The sequence below is a fragment of the Odocoileus virginianus genome, chromosome 27 (genome assembly GCF_023699985.2).
Source record: "Odocoileus virginianus isolate 20LAN1187 ecotype Illinois chromosome 27, Ovbor_1.2, whole genome shotgun sequence".
Taxonomy (NCBI): Eukaryota; Metazoa; Chordata; class Mammalia; order Artiodactyla; family Cervidae; genus Odocoileus; species Odocoileus virginianus.
In genome coordinates, this window is record NC_069700.1 from 43152426 (window position 1) to 43176855 (window position 24430).

At 44.3% G+C, this 24430-nt stretch overlaps 1 protein-coding gene and 1 pseudogene across 1 annotated transcript in view; both read left to right on the forward strand.

The window, feature by feature from the left end:
- The window catches only part of LOC110146732 (BOLA class I histocompatibility antigen, alpha chain BL3-7-like), a 39712-nt gene extending 15803 nt beyond the window's left edge, over positions 1 to 23909 (forward strand). Inside the window, exon 8 of the mRNA XM_070456809.1 lies at positions 21700 to 23909. Coding sequence (XP_070312910.1) covers positions 21700 to 21704 — 5 coding nt within the window. The 3' untranslated portion in view covers positions 21705 to 23909. The remainder of the gene's footprint in view (positions 1 to 21699) is intronic.
- On the forward strand, positions 16494 to 21689 carry LOC110123704 (BOLA class I histocompatibility antigen, alpha chain BL3-6-like; annotated as a pseudogene).
- Positions 23910 to 24430: the final 521 nt, after the last annotated feature.

Sequence of the window (24430 nt, forward strand, 5' to 3'; positions counted from 1 at the left end):
AGAATAGTTGTGCAATGTTCTGACTTCTGTAAATTTATGAACTTACAATAGGGAGTTCCCTGAAGGTTCAATGGTTAAGACTGCACTTCCAATGCAGGGTTGCAGAACTAGAATCAGTCGAGGTGGGGGAACCTGGATCCCACAAGCTGAAGGGCATGGCCAAAAAAAAAATAAAACAGAAAAAAAAAATTTCAAAATAACCTACAATAGATTACTAAGAATAAATAAATTCTTAGTCACACTCGAAGAGAATGAAGATGGTACTATTATCATATTAGGTAGTGAGACTACGGGTGAATTTTGTGGTGTGCAATCAGAAAAAAATGAAAGAAAAGAACTGATTTTGGCTGTCATGATGCAAAAAAAAAGAAGAAAAGAAAACAAAAATGTACATGTACTATCCAATTTATTCCATTTATAACTCTGAAGTCAGACAGATATAATCACAGCTTAACTATCAAGTGTTTGGAATGAGACTCAGAAGTGCCCAGCCCAGGGTCACACAGCTTTGCGTGCCTGCGTGCTAAGTCACACAGTCATGTCCGACTCTTTGCAACCCCATCGACTGTAGCCCGCCAGGCTCCTCTGTCCCTGGGCTTCTCCAGGTGAGGTTACTGGAGTGAGTTGCCTTGCCCTCCTCCAGGGGATCTTCCCAATCCAGAGATCAAACCCACGTCTCTTAACGCCTCCTGCATTGGCCTGCGAGATCTTTACCACTAGCGCCACCTGGGAAGCCCAATGATGCTTTGAGGAAGTTTATTAATTCTTTTTTTTTTCTATTTATTTTTATTAGTTGGAGGCTAATTACTTTACAGTATTGTAGTGGTTTTTGCCACACAGTGATATGCATCAGCCATGGATTTACACATATTTCCCATCCCGATCCCCCCTCCCACCTCCCTCTCCACCCGATCCCTCTGGGTCTTCCCAGTGCACCAGCCCTGAGCACTTGTCTCATGCATCCAACCTGGGCTGGTGATCTGTTTCACCCTTGATAATATACATGTTTCAATGCTGTTCTCTCAAAACATCCCACCCTCGCCTTCTCCCACAGAGTCCAAAAGTCTGTTCTGTACATCTGTGTCTCTTTTTCTGTTTTGCATATAGGGTTATCATTACCATCTTTCTAAATTCCATATATATGTGTTAATATACTGTAATGGTCTTTATCTTTCTGGCTTACTTCGCTCTGTATAATGGCCTCCAGTTTCATCCATCTCATTAGTACTGATTCAAATGAATTCTTTTTAATGGCTGAGTAATATTTCATGGTGTATATGTACCACAGCTTCCTCATACATTCATCTGCTGATGGACATCTAGGTTGCTTCCACGTCCTGGCTATTATAAACAGTGCTGCGATGAACATTGGGGTGCTTCCTTAACTGAAATGATATTTATTTACCACATACTCTCTGCCAGGCCCTGGGGATGCATTAGGTGAAAGTGAAAGTCAATCAGTCATGTCTGACTCTTTGCAAACACATGGACTACAGTCCATGGAATTCTCCAGGACAGGATATTGAGTGGGTAGCCTTTCCCTTCTCCAGGGGATCTTCCCAACCCAGGGATCGAACCCAGGACTCCCGCATTGCAGGCAGATTCTTTACCAGCTGAGCCACAAAGGAAGCCCAAGAACATGCCCTGTGTGTTTCGATGCTAAATAGTCCAGCTGGAAAATAAGCATTTGGAATAGAGAGCAAGGGCACCACTCTAGTCCGGGAGCAGTTCAGAACGTCCTTCCTGAGGAGGGGACATTTGAAATCAGCCTTGAGATTGGACAGGAGTTGACAGGGCAGCTGTGGTCTGTATAAAGGGAAACCGCTGATAAGGAGTCGTGTGTGTATATTGGTCGGTGTGATGGTGTCACAGGACTGACCAAGTCCCTGGAGACTGGAGAGTAGGGGCTCCACCTGGGCAGTCTGGACCCCAGTATCCTCCCCCACCCTCTTAGCTGTGTTACTCCAAACAAGTTATTTTCCCCCTGTGCTCATCCGCATCTGCAAAATGGGTGATGTTTTAGGGATGTGGTGAGGGTTGCTTGAGTTGATATATGAAGTGCTCAGGACAGTGCCTGGCACAGACTGGATGCTCAAGCCTTGTTTGCTCTGCTGGCTGGAGGGAAACGTGGTGGGAGAGAGCTGGAGGCTGAGGATGGAGGCGCTGGGCCCTGGAAGCCCTCCTTGCCTGGTGGGATTTCATTAGTTTTCCATTTGCTGAGCCAAGATCCTATCAAAGATATATGATATAAATTAGGTTCTAATCATGTTCCCTTCAGGCTCTTCTGGCTCTGTCAGTCTCTCAGACTTCCCTTTTTGTTTGATGACCTGAATGTTTTTGAGAATTGCTCAGGCATAGTGTGGAATGTCTCTGTATTTGAGTTGGGTTTTTGGATAGAAGACCACAGAGATGAAGTGACATTCTCCACACATCAAGGGTTTATACTGTCCACTGGAATATCACTAATAAAATCACTTCAGCACCCACCTAAGATATATTTCCTAGGTTTCTCCTTGTGAAGTTCTATTTTTACTTCCTCACTGTCCACACTACAGTCTTTGGAAGGAAGTCACCATGTGCAGTCCACACTTGAGGGAGGGGCACTCTGATATAAACTCTGGTGTGCAGGGGTTTGTGCAAATATAAGTTTTCCCATGGGATGGAGAAGTGCTAGATTGATGAGCAGACTGGATGGAGAGTCTCTGTGTAGCTTCATAAGAAACTGCTGACTCTCATTTCTAGCAGCTGTGCTGCTTCCTATTCCTGCCCCAGTGAGCGAGGGTTTCTGCTGCTCCGTGTCCTGGTCAGCACTTGGCATCACCGGTTCTTGGATTCTAGCTACTCTACTAGGTGTGTGAGGATGTACCATTGCTGTTTTTATTTGCGTGTCTTAATAACGTGTGACACTGAGCATATTTTGTGTGTATTTCCATATCATCTTGAAGAGGTGTCTGTTAGACTTTTCCTTCATTAAATTGCTGTTTATTTATATATTGTTGAATGTAATGGTTCTATTTATATTCTAAAGCAAGTTCTTCTTCATATATGTGAATTTGCACATAATTTGTTCCTCTCTGTGCCCTGAGCTCTTTCTCTGAAATAACAGTGTTCATTAATGTCTAGATGTACATTTCTGAGATGAGAAATAAGGAATTCCTAACTCCAATGGTTTCTAAGTAGAGGTCTTGTGTGACTGGGGAATGCAGAGAGAACATCAATTAGTTATTTTGTCTATTCTGGAGTATCTTATCAATCCTCTTGTGTGGAGTTAAATAATGCTTTCAAAAAATGAGCTGAAAGTACCTTGCCCTTCTAAAACCCTTGACCGATCACCTTCAGGTCAAGTGTTAGGATGCACATTCTCTGCTCCAGGACCCATCATATGTCGACTGAACTGTTCTGCCATAGAAATGCCACCACTGGAAAAGATGGGCTGATATGTACGGACAATTCTTCCCACAGCAAATAGCTGAAAATGCCATGGAAAATACAAAAACTGTCTTCAAAGCATCAAAGAGGTGACAAAGTGCTAATAGATGACCACACCTCTCAAAAGAAGGCTAAGATTCTGCTTGGCCTCCACAGGGAACCCGGGCCTGAGAAGCGAAGAAAAGACCGTGTGAGTCACTGCCCAGAGCCCAGACACGGAGCCCAGGATGTCCAGCCTCATGTCCCCAGCTCTCCACTTGCCTCCCACCTGCCTTCTTTCTTAAAAATTTAAAGAAGCTTTATAATTCTGATTATGATGTATGTGTATAACACATGATATAATAAAGATTCACTGTAAAATAAGTTACAAAGGGTTGAAAGTGATAAAGGACAAAAGAACTGTAATCCTCACACAGGAGATATTTGGTTGCATTTACTTACTAGTTTACTTTCATCTTCCGGCTGCTGCCCAGGTGCTGGAACTGTCTCTGTCTAAGCTGTTGAGCTCAGACCTCAGTGGCCCCCACCCTGCACTCTCCAGAAGCTACTTGCTGAGTCAGCTCACTTCCTCCTCCCTCCTCAGTCCCCTCTACTACATCCTTCCCCACTCTTTATTCTTTTTTTTTTTTTAACATGTATTTGTTTGGCTGATTTGGGTCTTAGTTGCAGCATGAGGGAGCTTCCTTGCTCCTTTGCTGTACATGGATTGTGGCACATGGGCTCCAGAGCAGGTGAACCTCAATAGTTGTAGCATGCTAGCTTAGTTGCTCTGTGTCCTCTGGGATCTTAGTTCCCTGACCGAGGATTGAAGGTGTGGACCTTGCGTTGGCAGGCGAATTCTTAACCATGGCAGCTGGGAAATCCTGTCAAAATTGTTTATGTGTCTTTGAGTTTGAATAGGTGCATGTGTTTGTATCCTTGTGAGTGTTTGAGTAACACAGAGAAGATTGATGGATTTTTATGATTTTTCATCTTTGGTCATACAACTCTTCATTTCCCAAGTGTAAAATATTCATATATATTTTTATCTAGGAGACAAGAGTCCAAGGGTGAATGAAAAAAGAATTACTTGAATTTGAGAAGAAAGTGTAGAAGGAGAAGAATACCATAGAACTAGTTCTTTCCAGCTAGAGTAACCCCTGAAACGAGAAGCTGTGTGCCATAACTAGAGAGTAGTCCCCACTCGCCACAACTAGAGAAAAGCCCACAGAGCAATGAAGACCCAGCACAGCCAAAAATAAACAAAGAAAATTATTTTTTTTAAAATAATTTTAAGGTGGTGGATTCTTAGGTTACAGCTTCTGCTTCATAATTTTACAAGTATGTACAAGTCCTACAAGGTAATTGATTTATGTTGTGTTCAACAAATACTTTCTCTTGGGTTGAGTGGACACTTCTGTGTCTACTTATGCTTACCAGGTTAAGGAAAACACCAAGAGCTCAGTATAATAGAGACAAGAATTAGCTCCAGTGATGGGCACTTTTGAACACTTATAACCTGAAGGTGATATACCATGGTCTGCTTAATGTCTGCTTAACATTCTAGTTGCTAAAATACATATTAATGAAACTTTCTGTGCATGCTACATTTTAAGGCTGTACCTTAAATAGACAAACCCACCATATTCACATAAAGTGAAAGTGAAGTCGCTCAGTCGTGTCCGACTCTTTGCGACCCCATGGACTGTAGCCCACCAGGCTCCTTGGTCCATGGGATTTTCCAGGCATGAATGCTGGAGTGGGTTGCCATTTCCTTCTCCAGGGGAATTTCCTAACCCAGGGGTTGAATCCAGGTCTCCCTCATTGTAGGCAGATGCTTTACCGTCTGAGCTACCAAAGAATGTATGTTAACATGCATCAATCTATGAGTCACACAATAACTTTTGGGAGGAAGAGAGTGAAAGTTAAGGACATTCTAGACATGCACTGTCTGATATGCTGGCGACTAGTCATATATGGCTATTTGAATTAAATAAAATTAAAATAGACACCGACTCACAGATACAGAGAACAGACTTGTTGTTGCCAAGAGGGAAGGGGCTGGGGGAGGGGGCTGGGGAAAGTAATGCCTGGGGGTTGAGGGTTCGTTAGATGTAAACTATTACATAAAGAATGGATGAACAGGGGACTTCCTTGGTGATCCAGTGGTTAAGAATCCATCTCGCAATGCAGGGCAAAAGGGTTCAATCTCTGGGCAGGGCACTAAGATTTCACATGCCTTGGAGCAACTGAACCGGCATACCAGGATGAAAAAGATCCATCATGATGCAGTGAACATCCTGTGAATTGCAACTAAGACCCAATACAGCCAAGTAAATAAATAAGTAAGTATTTTTAAAAAAAATAGAATGGATAAACAATGATAGCACAGGTAATCTTATTCAACATCCTGGAATAAATCATAATGGAAAAGGATATAAAGAAGAACCTATAAATGTGTGTAACTGAGTCACTTTGCTATACAGCAGAAACTAACACAACATTGTAAATCAACTAGACTTCAACAAAATAAATAAAAATATTTGAACAATTAATTCATTAAATAAAATAAAAAGTACTCATCACAACAGTCATGTTTGAGGTGCTGAAATAGCCACATGTAGCCAGTGTCTCCCTGACTAGACAGCACAGATATAGAACAATTCCTTCATCACAGAACATTCTGTTGGACAGGCCTGCCCTTCATGCTTTGTGGACCTAAGTCAGATGCATCTACGTCAGATGCATTAGACCATGGGAGGTGAAAGAGTTACTATCATTTCTCTTGGACACTATGTCAGATTTCTGTCCAGGATATGAAGACATATCAAGCTGGTGTGTAACAAAACCAAACCAGGTCATAAGTGTGTGCAGTGCCTTTAGGAACAAACTGTCCCCAGTTCCAAAGGGGAAACACCTGTCCCCCGATGCCCTTTCTCAGACCTAGGATACTCTCTGGTATCAGTTGCTAGGGGGTCAGTTCTCTTGGAGAGGAGCCCAGAAGAAGGCCTTCCACTAAGATTAAGGAGGCAGGGAGTCCAGTTCAAGGAGAAGATCTCTAAAACAAAGAGGAGGGACAGGGATCAGTTGGGAGACAACCTGGTTTACTCAGAACCGCAGTTCTCAGAGTGTGGTCTCTGGAACCCCTGAGGTCACTGACATACTTTGACTGGTCACTACATGGACATTTGCTTTGAGGTAAAACTTAGCAATAATGGAGATTACAGCAGCAAACTTCACTAGTAATTATTTTCAGTACAATATACTTGCAGGAAAAAAAGGCAAGTTTTCTTTAAAACGTCCTGGTTGACATATTAAAAATTCTTATCCTTCCTTCATAAACCATAATGGAAAAGAATATGAAATATATATATAACTCAGTCAAAATTTGTTTTGTGGTACAAAACAAATTAACACAACAATGTAAATCCACCATACTTCAGTAAAATAAATTTTAAAAATAAATGAATAAAAGTCTTTTCCCTCCTGAATTCATCATCCTTAAATCCATGTTTTAAAGTATCTTCTGTAACTGCTGAGCTGCTGGAAGCCCCCCACCCTGAGGAAACGGAAGTTGGAGACTGAATGGTTCCCCAACTTTGTGATACTGACTGTGTGGGAGCAGCACAAATGTGTGGTGAAAGCATTATTCTTTGAATAGTCTAGAGACACCCCCAGAGGACACCTGGAGTCCACCCCCAAACCTGTGCTGGGGACAAGTATGGGCCCTTTGAGCCCCTCCTGCTTCTCGGATTCCCAGGTGTTTTGGACGTTAATCCCCATCTGCCTCCATCAGCAGAAGGAGCCAGAACCTGGAGAAGCGCCTGTGGGGAGTAGGGATGGGCCAGGTCTGAAAGGACGCACACCAGGTCCTCTCCTGCTCCATTAGCAGCAACATGGTCCCGTGACCACAGAGAGGCTGGGAAGTCCCCTCCCAAGAGGGGAGAACAGCTGAAGTTATCAGCAACAGTGAGTGCTCATTTCAATTTATTTCGTTTTCAAATATTTATTGACTCTGTACCACATGCCAAGCTCTGTGCGAACAGCAGCCTGAGACTTGACTGAGCAGCATCTTGGTCTGGGAGAAACTCTGAATCCACAGCACAGAAGACCTGTTGGGAAGTGCCTGCCATCCCAGGAGAAAGGATGAAGAAAACGTCTTCTGGAAGTTCATAGAGTGATTCTAGATTGGAAGGTGCCTGGAGATGATCGGATTGGGACTCTACTTGCAGAGAAGAACAGGATACCAGTGGGGGAAGCTGGAACTGGAGCTTAGAAGCAGGGCCTATAAGTACAAGGTGGCATAAGGAATACTATGATATTAAATTCATTAAATCCATACATTCTAAAGTTATAAATGGATGGAATAATTACTCATTATATGAAGTGAAAAAGATATCAGGAAGATGAATTCATCCCATATTTTGGAAAGATATATGAATTTAGATGAAATCACACAGATATGTTGAGTGAAAGCTTTCTAATTTTCAAACTGTTTTATTGCTAACATAAAGAGAAAAGTGCCACAAACTGCTCTGCTTGGATAGACTGACTTCTCCACAACAGACACTCAGAGCTGGGGTGTAGACAAGTGAACCCAGCATGTCCCCAACCTCTCCCTGCAGGTCCCCTGAGGCAGCGACCTCTTCTCTAGTCTCCCTTGGGGACCCAGCGCCTGACTCAGGGGCTCAGTCAACATTCCCTGAAATACTACACTAGGGAAGTGGCCTCTTGTGTCCTAGTCAAGATAGTGATTTCCTCTAGAAGGCACCGCCAAAACACTGAATCTCACAGAATTGGGTTTGCTCTAACAGCAGGACTGTGACGGTGGCGAGTGTGAGCGTTGGCTCTTTCACTGACAAAGCCAAGAAGCCCTGCAGCACTCATGCTATTTCTCACAAGGCCACCAGAGGGCGGTGTGCAGCTGCTTATGACAAACCAGCCCCATTCAAACATCCTTTCCAAGTTAGCCTTGTCAGAACATGTCAGAACATGTTTCACAAAGTTCGAGAATTTCTTTAAAGTACATTGATTTGCTTTCTGTCTTTAATCTCATTGGACGCTAGTGGAAGTCCACTGTAAGTAACAAATATAAGGTGAGCCCCTGACAGAAGTTAACCCTGTGATACATAGACGTGTGTCCAACCCCCCATATGTCCACCTCTGTCCAGTACTCTCTCCCTCTCTTCAGTTCAGTTCAGTCGCTCAGTCGTGTCCGACTTTTTGCGACCGCATGAACTACTGCACGCCAGGCCTCCCTATCTATCACCAACTCCTGGAGTTTACCCAAACTCGAGTCCATTGAGTTTGGTGATGCCATCCAACCATGACTACTGGAAAAACCACAGCCTTGCCTAAGCATATGTTTGTTGGCAAAGTAATGTCTCTCTTTTTAATATGCTGTCTAGATTGGTCATAACTCTTCTTCCAAGGAGCAAGTGTCTTTTAATTTCATGGCTGCAGTCACCATTTCCAGTGATTTTGGAGCCCCCCAAAATAAAGTCTGATACTGTTTCCACTGTTTCCCCATCTTTTTGCCATGAAGTGATGGGACTGGATGCCATGATCTTCGTTTTCTGAATGTTGACCTTTAAGCCAACCTTTTCACTCTCCTCCTTCACTTTCATCAAGAGGCTCTTTAGTTCTTCTTCACTTTCTGCCATAAAGGTGGTGTCATTTGCATATCTGAGGTTATTGATATTTCTCCCAGCATTCTTGATTCCAGCTTTTGATTCATCCAGCCCAGTGTTTCTCATGATGTACTCTGCATATAAGTTAAATAAGCAGGGTGACAATATAGAGCCTTTTTGTGCTCCTTTTCCTATTTGGAACCATTCTGTTGTTCCATGTCCAGTTCTAACTGTTGCTTCCTGACCTGCATACAGGATTCTCAAGAGGCAGATCAGGTGGTCTGGTGTTCCCATCTCTCTCCTGACTTGCAAAAAGTCGGACACAACAGTGCAACTGAATAGAACTGAATTGAGTCTGAAGACTGTCTTTGCCACTGAACCACCAGGAAAGCCTAATCTATAGGTCTATGGACTATTAATTCCTTGCCTCATCTGTTATTTCCTTTACTTTCTTGAAAGATTTTGTTGAAGAAATCAGCTTGTTAGTACCACTATCTGAATTTTACTCATTCAAGCCTCATGATACACTTTAGCACTTCTCTGTATTTTGCTCTTGTTAAACAAGAGGCTTGGTAAGATTCGGATCACATTAGGTTTTTAAAAATTACTCTAGCACAAGTGCATAATATTAATAGCAGTTTATAGAACAATCATACCATTTCGTACTGCTTCATAACATGGTCATTTACTTTTGTTCTCTTGCAGGGTATCAGGTCTTTTTGATCATCATTAGAGAAAGGGTGACATTCACCAAGCATGCTCACTTCAGAGAAAACACATATGTTTATGTCATCAAGATTAACATTCATCGATCAAGGAAAACAGCACCATTAAGATCAGTTCAGTCATTCAGTTGCTCAGTCATGTCCGACTCTTTGCGACCCCATGGACTGCAGCATGCCATGTCTCCCTGTCCATCACCAATTCCCGGAGGTGGTCAAACTCATGTCCATCAAGTTGGTGATGCCATCCAACCATCTTATCCTCTGTCGTTCCCTTCTCCTCCTGCCTTTCTTTCTCAGCATCAGGGTCTTTCCTAATGAGTTAGTTCTTCACATCAGGTGGCCAAAGGATTGGAGTTTCAACTTTGGCATCAGTCCTTCCAATGAATATTCAGGACTGATTTCCTTTAGGATAGACTGGCTGGATCTCCTTGCAGTCCAAGGGACTCTCAAGAGTCTTCTCCAACACCACAGCGCAAAAGCATCAATTCTTCACCGCTCAGCTTTCCTTATGGTCCAACTCTCACATCCATACATGAATCCTGGAGAAACCATAGCTTTGACTAGACAGACCTTTGTTGGCAATGCTATGTCTCTGCTTTTTAATATGCTGTCTAGGTTGTTCAATAGCTTTTCTTCCAAGGAGCAAGCGTCTTTTAATTTCATGGCTGCAGGCACGATCTGCAGTGACTTTGGAGCCAAAGGAAATAAAGTCTGTCACTGTTTCCATTGTTTCCCATCTATTTGCCATGAAGTGATGGGACCAGATGCCATGATCTTAGTTTTTTGAATGTTGAGTTTTAAGCCAGCTAGTCATCAGACTAGCTTGATACATTTGTGAATGGAAGCCCTGAAAATAAGAGTAACCTCAGGGAAAGTGACTTTGAAGGTCACTGGGATTTAATTACAGGACTTGTATAGGACTGGGGAAACAGAGTCTTGCAGAGGGCACAAACAAAACTTTGTGTGCACCAGGACCCAGGAGAAAGGAGCAGTGTCCCCCCTAGAGACTGAGCCAGACTTGCCTGTGAGTGTAGGGAGTCTTGGGTGGAGGCATGGGTCAGCAGTGGCCTGCCTTGGGGTTAGGGGCACTTGACTGCAACAGTCCTGGGAGGCATGGTGTGCTGGCATAAGTCCTTTTGGAGGAGGTCGCTGTTATCCCTACCATAGTTTGGCTTCAGGTCTAACTACAGGAAGAGAACACGGGCTCACCCATCAGCAGAAAACTGGATTAAAGACTTACTGAGCATGGCCTTGCCCACAAGCACAAGATGGGCAAAACTTTTCCCCACAGCCAGTCAAATCCTTCCTCACAGCCAGTCCCTCGCATCAGGAAACTTGCACAAGCCTCTTATTCTCATCCATGAGAGGGCAGACAGAATGAAAACCACAATCACAGAAAACTAACCCAACTGATCACATGGACGACAATCTAATTTCATTCTAACTCAGTGAAACTATGAGCCATGCCATGTAGGGCCATCCAAGATGGACAGGTCATGGTGGAGAGTTCTGACAAAACGTGGCCCACTGGAGGACAGAATGGCAAACCACTTCATTATTCTTGCCTTGAGAACCCCATGAACAGTATGAAAAAGCAAAAATATATAACACAGAAAGGTGAACCTCTAGGTTGGTAGGTGTCCAATATGCTACTGGAGAAGAGTGGAGAAATAGCTCCAGAAGGAATGAAGAGGCAGACCCCAAGTGGAACAATGCCCAGTTGTGGCTGGTGGTGAAAATAAAGTCCGATGCTGTCAAGAATGATCTTGCATAGAAACCTGGATTGTTAGGTCCATGAATCAAGGTAAATTGGGAGTGATCAAACAGGAGATGGCAAGAGTGAACATCGACATTTTAGGAATCAGTGAACTAATCAGAACTGGAATGGGCGAATTTAATTCAGATACCATTATATCTACTACTGTGGGTGAGAATCTCTTAGAAAAATGGAGCAACACACATCGTCAACAAAACATTCCAAAATGCAGAACTTGGGTGCAATCTCAAAAATGACAGAATGATCTCCATTCATTTCCAAGGGAAACCATTCAATAACACAGTTATCCGAGTCTATGCCCCAAACACTAATGCCAAAAAAGCTGAAGTTGAACAGCTCTAAGAAGACCTACAAGATCCTCTAGAACTAATGCCAAAAGAAGGGTGTCCTTTTCATCATAGGTTACTGGAATGCAAAAGTAAGAAGTCAAGACATACCTTGAGTAACAGGCAAGTTTGGCCCCGAAGTACAAAATGAAGCAGGGTAAAGGCGAACAGAGTTTTGCCAAGAGAACATACTGGTCACAGAATACTCCATCTACCAACAACACAAGAAATGACCCTACACATGGACATCACCAGATGATAGATAGTGAAATCAGATTGATTACATTCTTTGCAGCCAAAGATGGAGAAGCTCTATACAGTCAGCAAAAACAAGACCGGAGCTGACTGTGGCTCAGATCATGAACTCCTTATTGCCAAGTTCAAACTTAAATTGAAGAAAGTAGGGCAAACCACTAGGCCATTCAGGTATGACCTAAATCAAATCCCTTATGTTTATACAGTGGAAGTGACAAATAGATTCAAGGGAGTAGATATGACAGACAGAGTGCCTGAAAAACTATGAACAGAGTTTCGTGACATTGTACAGGAGGTGCTGATCAAAACCATCCTGCAGAAAAAGAAATGCAAAAAGGCAAAATGGTTGTCTGACAAGGCCTGACAAATAGCTGAGAAAAGAAGAGAAGTAAAAGGCAAAGGAGAAAACGAAAGATATACCATCTTGGAGTAGAGTTCCAAAGAATAGCAAGGAGAGATAAGAAAGCCTTGCTAAATGATCAGTGCAAAGAAATAGAGGAAAACAATAGAATGGGAAAGACCAGAAATCTCTACAAGAAAATTAGGGATACCAAGGGAACACTTCATGCAAAGATGGGCACAATAAAAGACAGAAACAGTATGGGCCTAACAGAAGCAGAAGATATTAAGAAGAGGTGGCAAGAATACTTCCAGAAGAACTATACAGAGATGATCTTAATGAACTGGATAACCACAATGGTGTGATCACTCACATAGAGCCAGACATCCTGGAATGTGAAGTCAAGTGGGTCTTAGGAAGCATCACTATGAACAAAGCCAGTGGAGGTGATGGGATTCCAGTTGAGCTATTTCAAATCGTAAAATATGATGCTGTAAAAGTGCTTCAGTCACTATGTCAGCAAATTTGGAAAACTCAGCAGTGGCCACAGGACTGGAAAGGTCAGTTTTCATTCTGATCCCAAAGAAAAGCAATGCCAAAGAATCTTCAAACTACCACACAATTGCTCTCATTTCACAGGCTAGCAAGATTACGCTCCAAATCCTTCAAGGTATGCTTTAGCAGTATGTGAACTGAGAACTTTCAGCTGTTCAAGCTGGATTTAGACAAGGCAGAGGAGCCAGAGATCAAATTGCCAACATCTGTTGGATCATCGAGAAAGCAAGAGAATTCCAGAAGAACATCTACTTCTGCTTTATCGACTATGCCAGAGACTTTGACTATGTGGATTAGAACAAACTGTGGGAAATTCTTAAAGAGATGCGAATACCAGACCATTTGACCTGCCTCCTGCCAAACCTGTATGCAGGTCAAGAAGGAACAGTTAGAACCAGACATGGAACAACTGACTGGTTCCAAATTGGGAAAAGAGTACGTCAAGGCTGTATATTGTGACTCTGTTTATTTAACTTATGTACAGAACACCTCATGTGAAATGCCTGACTAGATAAAGCACAAGCTGCAATCAAGATTGCTGAGAGAAACCTCAGATAGGCAGATGACACCACCCTAAAGGCAGAAAGCAAAGAGGAACTAAAGAGCGTCTTGAGGAAGGTGAAAAAGTAGAGTGAAGAAGCTGGCTTAATACTCAACATTCAAAAACTAAGATCATGTCATCCGGTTCTATCACTTCATGGCAAATAGATGGGAAAACAATGGAAACAGTCAGAGACTTTATTTTGGGGGGCTTCAAAATCACTTCAGATGGTGACTGCAACCATGAAAGTAAAAATCACTTGCTCCATGGAAGAAAAGCTATGAACAACCTAGACAGCATATTAAAAAGCAGAGACACTACATTGCCAACAATGGGCCATCTAGTCAAAGCTACAGTTTATCCAGGATCCATGTATGGATGTGAGAATTGGACTATAAAGAAAGCTGAGTGCCAAAGAATTGATGCTTTTGAACTGTGGTGTTGGAGAAGACTCTTGAGAGTCCTTGGACTGCAAGGAGATCCAACCAGCCAGTCTTAAAGGAAATCAACCCCGAATTTTTACTGGAAGGACTGATGTTGAAGGTGAAGCTTCAATACTTTGACCACTTGATTTGAAGAATGAACTCATTGGAAAAGACCCTGCTGCTGGGTAAGATTGAAGGCAGGAGTTGAAGAGGGATGACAGAGGATGAGATGGTTGGGTGGCATCACCGACTCAATGGACATGAGTTTGAACAAACTTCAGGAAATATGAAGGACAGGGAAGCCTGGCGTGCTGCAGTCCATGAGGTAACAAAGAGTCGGACAACAACAACAAGAGGGCTATGGATTATCACCAATAAACTAGGCCTATGATTTTGGCCATGTCATTGGATTCATATCATTTGTGAATAAAGAGATACAACTAGATATTTTTATTGTGATTGTCATGATCAGTATTGAATATTTATAGTAGGTTGAAAGGTAGATGAAGACTATGACAAGTAGATCGATAGGTAGATAAACAGATGTATAGCAGTGGCAAATGTTGGAACTGAACTCAGATTTGTCTGACATTGTGATGAAACCAGTAGAACATCTCTTAATGATACTTATAAACTGAAGTTAGCTGTGATTCAAGACAGAAAGGGCAATTTGTTGCTTGCAGTCTGCATTGTAAAGGTATTCCAGCTGCCACCAGTATTCACAAACACGTTCAGTTTAGATTTAAACATTTCTCCCAGGAAACTGTCAAAGAAGATCATATTAGAGTATTTTGTCCATTTAGTATAAATATATAATAGCTTCAAGGTGATAGGTCAGAAATGAAAGAGGATGATCAATGTTTAATCATTACAAACTTAAGTCATTGCCCTTTAAACTTCCAGTCACGCAGACCAAGTAAAGCAGAGGACTCCTACAGTTTTGGATCTGGTGCTTTCTCTTTATTCATGTTTATCCTAACTGTACAACATTTTATGTGGAATTATTGAAATGAAATCTTATTGTGACATTTCTGAGTAGTTGTGCACATTTTCCTGGGGAGAAAATGAATAATAGAACAAAATGAAGAAAAAACACAAATGAAAGGTGATAAAAGTAGCAACAGTAAACTGTCTTTTTAGGGACCTTTAGAAGTCTGGACATCATCTGAGAACAATAATTACTCTCAGTGTATCTTCAAACTTCCAAATTTCTTTGTTCTTCTGAAAGGAACTTATTTCACATTATTTTTGTTGTTCAGTTGCTCAGTCGTGTCCCACTCTGCGATGCCATGCACTGCAGCTCGCCACGCGTCCCTGTCCTTCACCATCTCCAGGAGCTTGCTCAAACTCATGTCAATTGAATCAGTTTTGCCATCCAATCATCTCATCCCCTGTTGTCCCCTTCTCCCCCTGCCTTCGATCTTTCCCAGCAGCAGAGTCTTTTCTAATGAGTTGGCTCTTTTTCTAATGAGTTGGCTCTTTTCTAATGAGGTGGCCAAAGAATTGGAACTTCAGTTTAGGGCATCAGTTCTTCCAATGAATATTCAGGACTGATTTCCTTTAGGATGGACTGGTTGGATCTTGTAATTCAAGGGACTCTCAAGAGTCTTCTGCATCACCACAGTTCAAAATCGTCATTCCTTTGTTGTTCAGCTTTGTTTATAGTCCAACTCTCACATCCATACATGACTACTGGAAAAACCAGGTTTGACTAGATGGACCTTTGTTGGCAAAGTAATGTTTCTGCATTTAATATGCTGTCTAGGTTGGTCATAGGTTTTCTTCCAAGGAGCAAGCATCTGTTAATTTCATGGCTTCAGTCACCATCTGCAGTGTTTTTGGAGCATAAGAAAATAAAGTCTCTGACTGTTTCCATTGTTTCCCCCTCTATTTGCCTTGAAGTGATGGGACCAGACACCATGATTTTAGTTTTCTGAATGTTGAGCTTTAAGCCAATTTATTCACTCTCCTTTTTCACCTTCCTCAAAAGGATTTTTAGTTCTTTGATTTCTGCCATAATGGTGGTGTCATCTGTGTGTCTGAGGTTATTGATATTTCTCCCGGCAATCTTGATTCCAGCTTGTGCTTCATCAAGCCTGGCATTTCCCATGATGTACTCTGCACAGAAGTTAAATAAGCAGGGTGACAGTATACAGCCTTGACGTACTATTTTACCAATTTGGAACCAGTCTGTTGTTCCATGTCCAGTTCTAACTGTTGCTTCCTCACCTGCATACAGGTTTTGCAGGAGGTAGGTAAGGTGGTCTGGTATTTCCATCTCTTGAAGAATATTTCACAGTTTGTTGTGATCTACACAGTTAGCAAAAACAAGACCGGGAGTGAACTGTGGCTCAGATCATGAACTCCTGATTTCCAAATTCAGACTTAAATTGAAGAAAGTGGGGAAAACCACCAGGCCATTCAGGTATGACCTAAATCAAATCCCTTATGACTATACAGTGGAAGTGAGAAATAGATTTAAGGGACTAGATCTGATAGACAGAGTGCCTGATGGAGGTTCGTCACATTGTACAGGAGACAGGGATCAAGACCATCCCCAAGAAAAAGAAATGCAAAACAGCAAAATGGCTGTCTGAGGAGGCTGAGCTTGGAGAATTTTGAGCATAATCTTGATAGTGTGTCAAATGAGTGCAATTGTGCAGTAGTTTGAAGACTGTTCAAACTAGGGCATAGCCCTTCTTTGGGACTGGAATCAAATGGGCTTTTTCCAGTCCTATGGCCACTGCTGAGTTTCCAAGTTTGCCAGTATATTGAGTGTACCACTTTAACAGCATCATCTTTTAAGATTTGAAATAGCTCAGCTGGAATTCCATCACCTCCACTAGTTTTGTTTGTAGTGGTGCTTCCTGAGGCCCACTTGACTTCACCCTCCAGGATGTCTGGCTCTAGGTCAGTGATCACACCATCATGGTTATATGGGTCTTTAAGATCTGTTTTGTAGAGTTCTTCAGTATATTCCTGACACTTCTTCTTAATAATCTTGTCATTAAAGTTATTAATGAGATTTAATATTAATGAATCTTATGCTCCTTTCTAGAATTCTTTTGTGTCAATCTGAATGTCAGCTTCCTCATTTGAGATATAACATTTTAATGGCATATATGCTTTAACTGTTTTTAATGCTTCCTTCAGAAATGTTGTATTTGCAATTCTTTCCCTTAGAACAATCTTTCTGGATTACCTGGTATCTAGTGTCTTACCATCATTTGAGACTTTATTGACTGCTAATACTTAATACAGGTTGCTCTCCTGTTTCCCTGGTTTGCTATTTCATAGTATTAAAAACTATCAATACTTATGCACACAAAAATGGTGTGAATATTGGCCTCAGGTTTTTCATGCTGAAGCAAAACTCAGGAAATGGTGTTCTAATCTTAAAATATGCCTTGCACAAAATTGTTCTGTTGTTTCCCTACTGTAAAAATGAGCTGCTTCTTTTAGGAAAATAATAGGCTTGCGGTCGTATCTCAAAATGCTAATAAATGGTTATTTTTCTTAAAAAGAACTATTTTCTATGATGACACGGGAAGTATACATTAACCATTTCTACTACATTCCAAAGCCCCATGTCCCAAGGAAAATCATTTGTATGAGCTGAACTACCCTCTTTTTCATGGAATACAATTTTTATCTGAAAGAAGGAATGACACTGGAAGATCTATAAAACATAGTGAAACAATGAATTACTTTTTAAAAATCTTGCATTAGTACAAGTGACATCCAGTGTGCAAAATAGGCTTATGAATTTTAATATAACAGAATAGGAAATAGTGATATTGTTTCAGGTCCACTGAGAAAATAACTTTTAAGAAACTATCACTTGCGTAGTTTTAGTTTTGTATCAAAGATAAACATCCACAAATAACAGGAAAGGTTATTAAAAATATTACTCCTACATATGTATGGTCCTTTTTATTTTCATAGATTTCAATCAAAATAACGGATTCAGTGCAAAAGCAAACATAAAATCCAGTGAAACAGACAAGGAAAAGACTTGCAAAAATATAAAAATGAAAAAACTTCCACTGTTCCCACTATAGAGTTTATTTGGAGAAATAGTTATTTTTCATATAAAAATCATGGGTTATTAACATTATTCTAAATAAATTAGTTAAAAAATTTTAAACTGTTATTTCTACTATGGAAAATATCGACAGAAGTAACCACATAAACAAAATTATCCTTGGGGTCCTCACTAATTTGTAGGACTGTATAAATATCCTGACCAAAATGTTCTGAAACTATCTGACTGCACAGTCGCTGGGCCAGGACTCGGGGACAGTGTGACTGCAGAGTTCTCGGTGCAGGAGAGGAGAGATCAGGGCAAAGTCCCAGGTACTAGGTGTAGTTCTCACGTTCTCAGCGTCTCAGAGTCAAGGGCCTTGTTTGGGGCGGGGGCTGTCTGTGTTAGGATCCCTAGTCTCCTCGAGTTTCACTTTCTCTTCGCAAACTGTGTTGTGCCTTTCTGCCCAGACGCTCGTGTCACTCACACTGGGTGTCTTGTTTCTAGAAACCAACCAGCGGCCCCGCGGTTCCAGGTTATAAAGTCTCCACCGGTACCCCCCCACCCCACCCCCCACCCCCACCCTCCGCCGGGACTCGGCTTCTCCCCAGACCCAGAGGATACGGGTCCTGGGGCCGCGACCCCTCCTCCTGCTCCTCTAGGGGTTCCTAGTCCTCACGGAGACTTGGGCCGGTGAGTGCGGGGTCGGGAGGGAACGGCCTCTGCGCGGAGGGGCAAGGGGACAGCCCGGGGATCGGGGGTGGGGGGGAGACCCCCAGGGAAGGAGCCGCCCCGCGCCCCTCGCTCAGACCCGTCCTGTCCCACCTGGTCCCGTCCTGTCCCTCCCCTGCTTCCCGCCCCCTTTTCTCTCCCCCAAGAAGTCCCGGTCCTTCTCCGACCTTGTCGGTCTCACGTGCCCCTAGCCCCCCCCTCCCACTCCCGGCCCCATCACCTCTGACCCGGGACCCGCGCCAGGAGGAATGCCGGGCCGGGTCTCACCCCTCCCCGCCCCCAGGCTCCCACTCCCTGAACTATTTCTGCACCAGCGTGTCCCGGCCCGGCCTCGGGGAGCCCCGTTTCTTTGCCGTCGGCTACGTGAACTACACGCAGTTCGCGCGGTTCGACAGCGACGCCCCGAATCCGAGGATGGAGCCGCGGGCGTCGTGGATGGAGCAGGAGGGGCCGGAATACTGGGAAGAGATTACAGGAGATGCCAAGAAAGCTCAACAGAGATTGCGATCAGGCTTGAACACCCTGCCCGGTTTCTACAACCAGAGCTGAGGCCGGTGAGCGACGCGGACCCGGGTCCAGGTCACGACCCCCATCCCCAGGGACTGGCTGGGGTCGCCCCGAATCTCTGGGTCCGAGGGTCACCCCGACATTGCGGGACCCTCACCGCCCCCCCCCCCCATTCGGGAGTAGGCGGGGGCGGGGCGGGGACTTGACCCGGTTTCATCTTCAGTTTGGGTTTAATCACCGCGGGTGGTCGGGGCGGGTCAGGGTCTCACACCCTCCAGTGGGTGTTTGGCTGCGACGTGGGGCCGGACGGGCGCCTCCTCCGTGGGATCTGGCAGAACGCATATGATGGTGCGGATTACCTCGCCCTGAACGAAGACCTGCGCTCCTGGACCGCGGCGGACACGGTGGCTCAGATCACCAAGCGCAAGTGGGAAATCTCCGGTGAGGCTGTTCCAACGGAACTTGACCAACGGAGGTCAAGTGCGTGCAGTGGCTCCGCAGACACCTGGAGAACGGGAAGGACACGCTGCTGCGCGCAGGTACGAGGGGCACGGGGCCTCCCTGATCTCCTCTCAGGCTGGAGCCAGCTTTCCACGAGGAGAGGAAAATGGGGTCCTTCTGGGAACACCGCCCCAACTTCTTGTCTGGAGAGGGGGGAGTCTCCCCATGTTTTCATATTCTGTAGAAGACAGTGACACACCAGTGGCCCCACTTCTGAAGGACAGTTAAAGCATCAGTGTTTCTGGAGAATCAGAAAAACATCCCTGAAATAACTGGTCAGCGGTGCCCTTTGACCCTGACTGCCATCTTGTGAACCATGACTTTCTCTCTCAAGGCCTGTTCTCGCCCTGAGACCATCTTAGGAGGCCAGACTCCAGCTTTTCTGAGACATTCAGCCTCCACCCAAATCAGGACCATTACTCTGTATTTTCCTCTTACATGGAGTCTCCTACCTTGGCACTCACCTTGACTCCAGAACTTTCCAAGAACTAGGAGTTTTGCCCAGACCACAGATTCCAGGCTGGTGTCTGGTGTCTGTGCTGCTTCTTTTCAAACCCAGTATCTCACCTGTTCTCAGTATGGTCACGTGGTTCTGTTTCAGTGGCCCATGGAGTGTGAATTTTCTGATTCTTCCTCTTCAGACCCTCCAAAGACACGTGTGACTCATCACCCCATCTCTGACCGTGAGGTCACCTTGAGGTGCTGGGCCCTGGGCTTCTACCCTGAGGAGATCTCACTGACCTGGCAGCATGACGGGGAGGACCAGACTCAGGACATGGAGCTTGTGGAGACCAGGCCTTCAGGGGATGGAACCTTCCAGAAGTGGGCAGCCCTGGTGGTACCTTCTGGAGAGGAGCTGAGATACACGTGCCATGTACAGCATGAGGGGTTTCAGGAGCCCCTCACCCTGAGATGGGGTAAGGAGGGGGTAGGAATAGAGCTTCCTCTCAGATAAAGCAGGAACCCTTCTGGACACCATCAGCAAGGTCAGAACTGAAGCCTGAAGTCTGGGCCCTTCCTTTTCTTCCATAGAACCTCCTCAGCCCTCTGTCCTCATCATGGGCATCATTGTTGGCCTGGTTCTCATGGTCAATGGAGCTGTGGTGACTGGAGCTGTGATTTGGAGGAAGAAGCGCTCAGGTAGAGAAAGGAGGGAGGGATCTGAGTTTTCTTGTCTCACTGGGTGGGTTTCTGGCCCGATGGAAGTTTGTCTGCCTCCTTTCTGGAAAGTACCCTCCACACACTTGTGGAATCTGAGGTGATGCTAAGACTGGCCCTTTTGTAAAATACATGTGAAAATGAAAGACAAATTTTTCATCTTCATAATTCCATTTGGGAGCCTGTTTCTCAGCATTTGAAGGTCAGAAGGGAATGTGCCTGCTGAGGACAGACCTCCAGGAAGGCAGGTGGTCCAGTCCCCTCACGTCTCCTTCCTTCATGTTCCTGAGCCTATCCTGGATTTTTGGTCACAGTTCTGAAAAGTTCTTTGTCGTCCAGACTAGGGAGTTCCTCTAGATCTCATGACTCAGTCTGCTCCATGGTCTCTCACGTGATACTTTCTTCTCACAGGTGAAAACGGAGGGGGCTACACCCAGACTGCAAGTAAGTACAGAGGGAGTGTTATTCCTGAAACCCTGTGACGGTCTACACAGGAGGCCATGGGGGGCTCACTCTCCTCAAAGTGCCTTCTCTAGTTTCTCTCCTGTGGGTTCTGACCACATCCTGGTCTTGTTCTTCCCCAGGTAGTGACGGTGCCCAGGGTTCTGATGTGTCTCTCACAGTTCCTAAAGGTGAGACCCTCAAGAGTCTAGGTTGGGAGAGGAGTTGGAGCAGAGGGGACACACTGGGTGGCGGGGATCTTTGAGTGGGACATGTGAGCATGTGGGGGGCTGTGGAGAATGTGAGCCCTTACATGACTGACCTGAACTGGTTCCTGATTCTTTTCTCTCACAGTGTGAGACAGCTGCCTTGTGGGGACTGAGTGATGCTCTGTCCCACTTTGTGACGTCAGATCCCCGGACTCCTCTTTCTGAAGCTGCATCTGAATGTGTCTGTGCTCCTATTAGCATAAGATGAAGAGGTGGGGAGACTGCCAACCTCTTCCAATCCAAACTCTGGGATTTAAAAAGCGGTACCTAATAGTCACAGCCTCGATTCTTTTCTGAAGAGAAAATATCATTATGTGTAGAGTGCAGACTGGTGGATGTGAGAGGGAGGGGTGATCAGATCTTGTGGGGGAAGTACAGGCAGCACGGATGTCAGTGTGAATGGATAATGTACTGTAGCTGCCGTGAGAGAGCAAGTGGCCTGAGTTCACATTAATAAATATAGAATACAGAGGCATCTACACTCATCATTCCTTCATCTGATATTTGTTGTGTGCCAAATAGATGACGCTCTATATTTGCATCTGGGAAACCTCAGTGAACTAACAACAGACACACTTTGTTGGCCTCGTGCCCTATGTTCTGGTGAGATGGGGCAGAGTGAGCCTATAAGTGAGGAAAGTGTCTGCCTAGAGACTGGCAAGTGCTCTGAGGAAGGTTACCGAGAGTAGAAGTGTGTGGGTACAGGGAATGTGGCTGTTTTACTAAGTTGGTCAGTGTAGGCCTCGTTGAGGAGATGATATCGGAGTAAAGATGTGAAGGACGTTAGAGAATGTCCACTAGGATGTCTGGGGGAAGTTCTCTCCAGGCAGAGGAGACGCCAGTGCAAATGCAGGAGGGCAGGAGAGTGTCTGTGATCAAGGAAGAGCCAGGAGGCAGGTGTGGGTGGAGGAACGAGGAATTGAGATGAGATCCAGTGTCTGGCCAGATCATGTGTGCCTCCAGCATATTGGAAGGTGTCTGGTGTCTGTGAAAGATGTGGACTCATAAGATGGTTTGAATAGAAGATGACCTGGTGTGACTGCTCGCTAGGAGCGTCAGTCTAACTGCTGTGCAAAATCAGGAGGTGAAGGGTGAGCGATGCAGTAGAGGAGCCTGTAGGATTAGTGCGGGGTCCAGGGTGGGGATGCTGGTGCTCCCTGGACCCTCATTAAATCTAGACAGTCGGAGTAGAGCCTGAGAATCTGTATTTGTAATAAGGTTGGTGCTGATGCTGCTGGTCTTCAGATCACACTTTTAGTAGCAAGAAAGTACGTAGACCAGGATTCCCACATGCTGTGTATCAGCCTCACACACAGAGGTTGTTAAATAAGCAATCCCTTGGTCTTATCCTAATACTCTGAGAAGGTGGTTCTGGGGAGAGACAGAGCATTTCGGAAAAGCCCCACAAGCAATTCTGACGATCAGCCAATTTGGGAACCCCTGAGGTATATGAGAGCGAGTGGCCAGAGAGGGGTGTTAAATCCACATTTAAAAGCGGTTTTTTTCTTCAGAAAGAAAAGGGAATTTATATTGACAGTTCATATTGTCAATTATGAGGTGTGATGTTGAGAAATAATGTTGTTCTTATTCCACCTGAAGACTTAGGCAGTGGTTCAGAGTTCAGTGTAATGAAATCCTTGCTCTCTGAAATTATTCTCCAGGTTGAGTTCTCCTCACTCATTCTTGGAGCTAACAATGGGATCCAAATTAAGTTAGACATACAGTACTATATATATATGGCTCCATGGGAACAGGATCCACAGTGTCCACTCCAGGCCAGGTCCCACAATGGAACTTTCGCTCCTGCTGGGGCACAGTGTCACTGCTCACACAGTGAGCCCCTCATGCTGGACGTGGACCCCGCGCTGAGGACAGCTATCACTGAGGCTCCTGACAACTGGATGTGGTGCGACTGCCACTCTCGACACCCTTGTCAGATGCATCCTGCATAGTTTCAGCTTCTCTCTGTCACAACGGCCTGAGTAGAGTCTGACATGTGGTCACCTGAGTGGTGAGATCTCAGCATCATGCTGTGTGCTTTGGCAAGAATATTTGGGAAAGTGGGTTTTCTTCTTTAATGGAGGAAGGTGGTCTCTGCCTCCTACCAAGATTCAGTGTGGAATTTTCCTAATCTGGAAATGCTCCTAATCAGGTGAGGGGGAGAGAGGGATGGACAAGAATGTCAAATTTCAATTGTTAGAGCAAAGATCTGGAACTGGAACTTGATCTGGTACAATGTAGGCACTCGGGTTTGACTGAAAGAACAAGTGACTAATAAAAGACATCCAGGGTAGAGATCTGCTTGCTTACTTGTTTGTTTTGTTTTGTTTTCATTGGAGTGTAATTGATTTACAATGCTGTGTCACTTTCTGCTGGACAGTACAGTGAATCACATATAAATATATTCAGGCTTTTTTAGATTCTTTCCCCATATACACCATTAGAGAGTGCTGGGTAAATTTCCCTGTACTATGCAGTATCCACAGCACTTTAAAGTGCTGCCCAGGTGGTGGTGGAGGGAGATCCTAGGAGGATGGCTCTGCTCCAGATGCAGAAGAATCCAGACCAGGTGGGAGCATGTCAGAAGGGTCCAGGACAACATTTCCAAAAAAGGAAAAACTGATGGAATATCCAAAGTATCCATACTTCTTGAAAGAGGCATGCAAACAGTGCAGTCATTAGAGCTGAATTCATGAGAGCTTCATAGAACATAATCAGCAAAAACAAATCCTCATCAAGAGGCTCTTTAGTTCTTCTTCATTTCTGCCATTAAGGTGGGATCATCTCCTTATCTGAGGTTGTTGATATTTATTTCT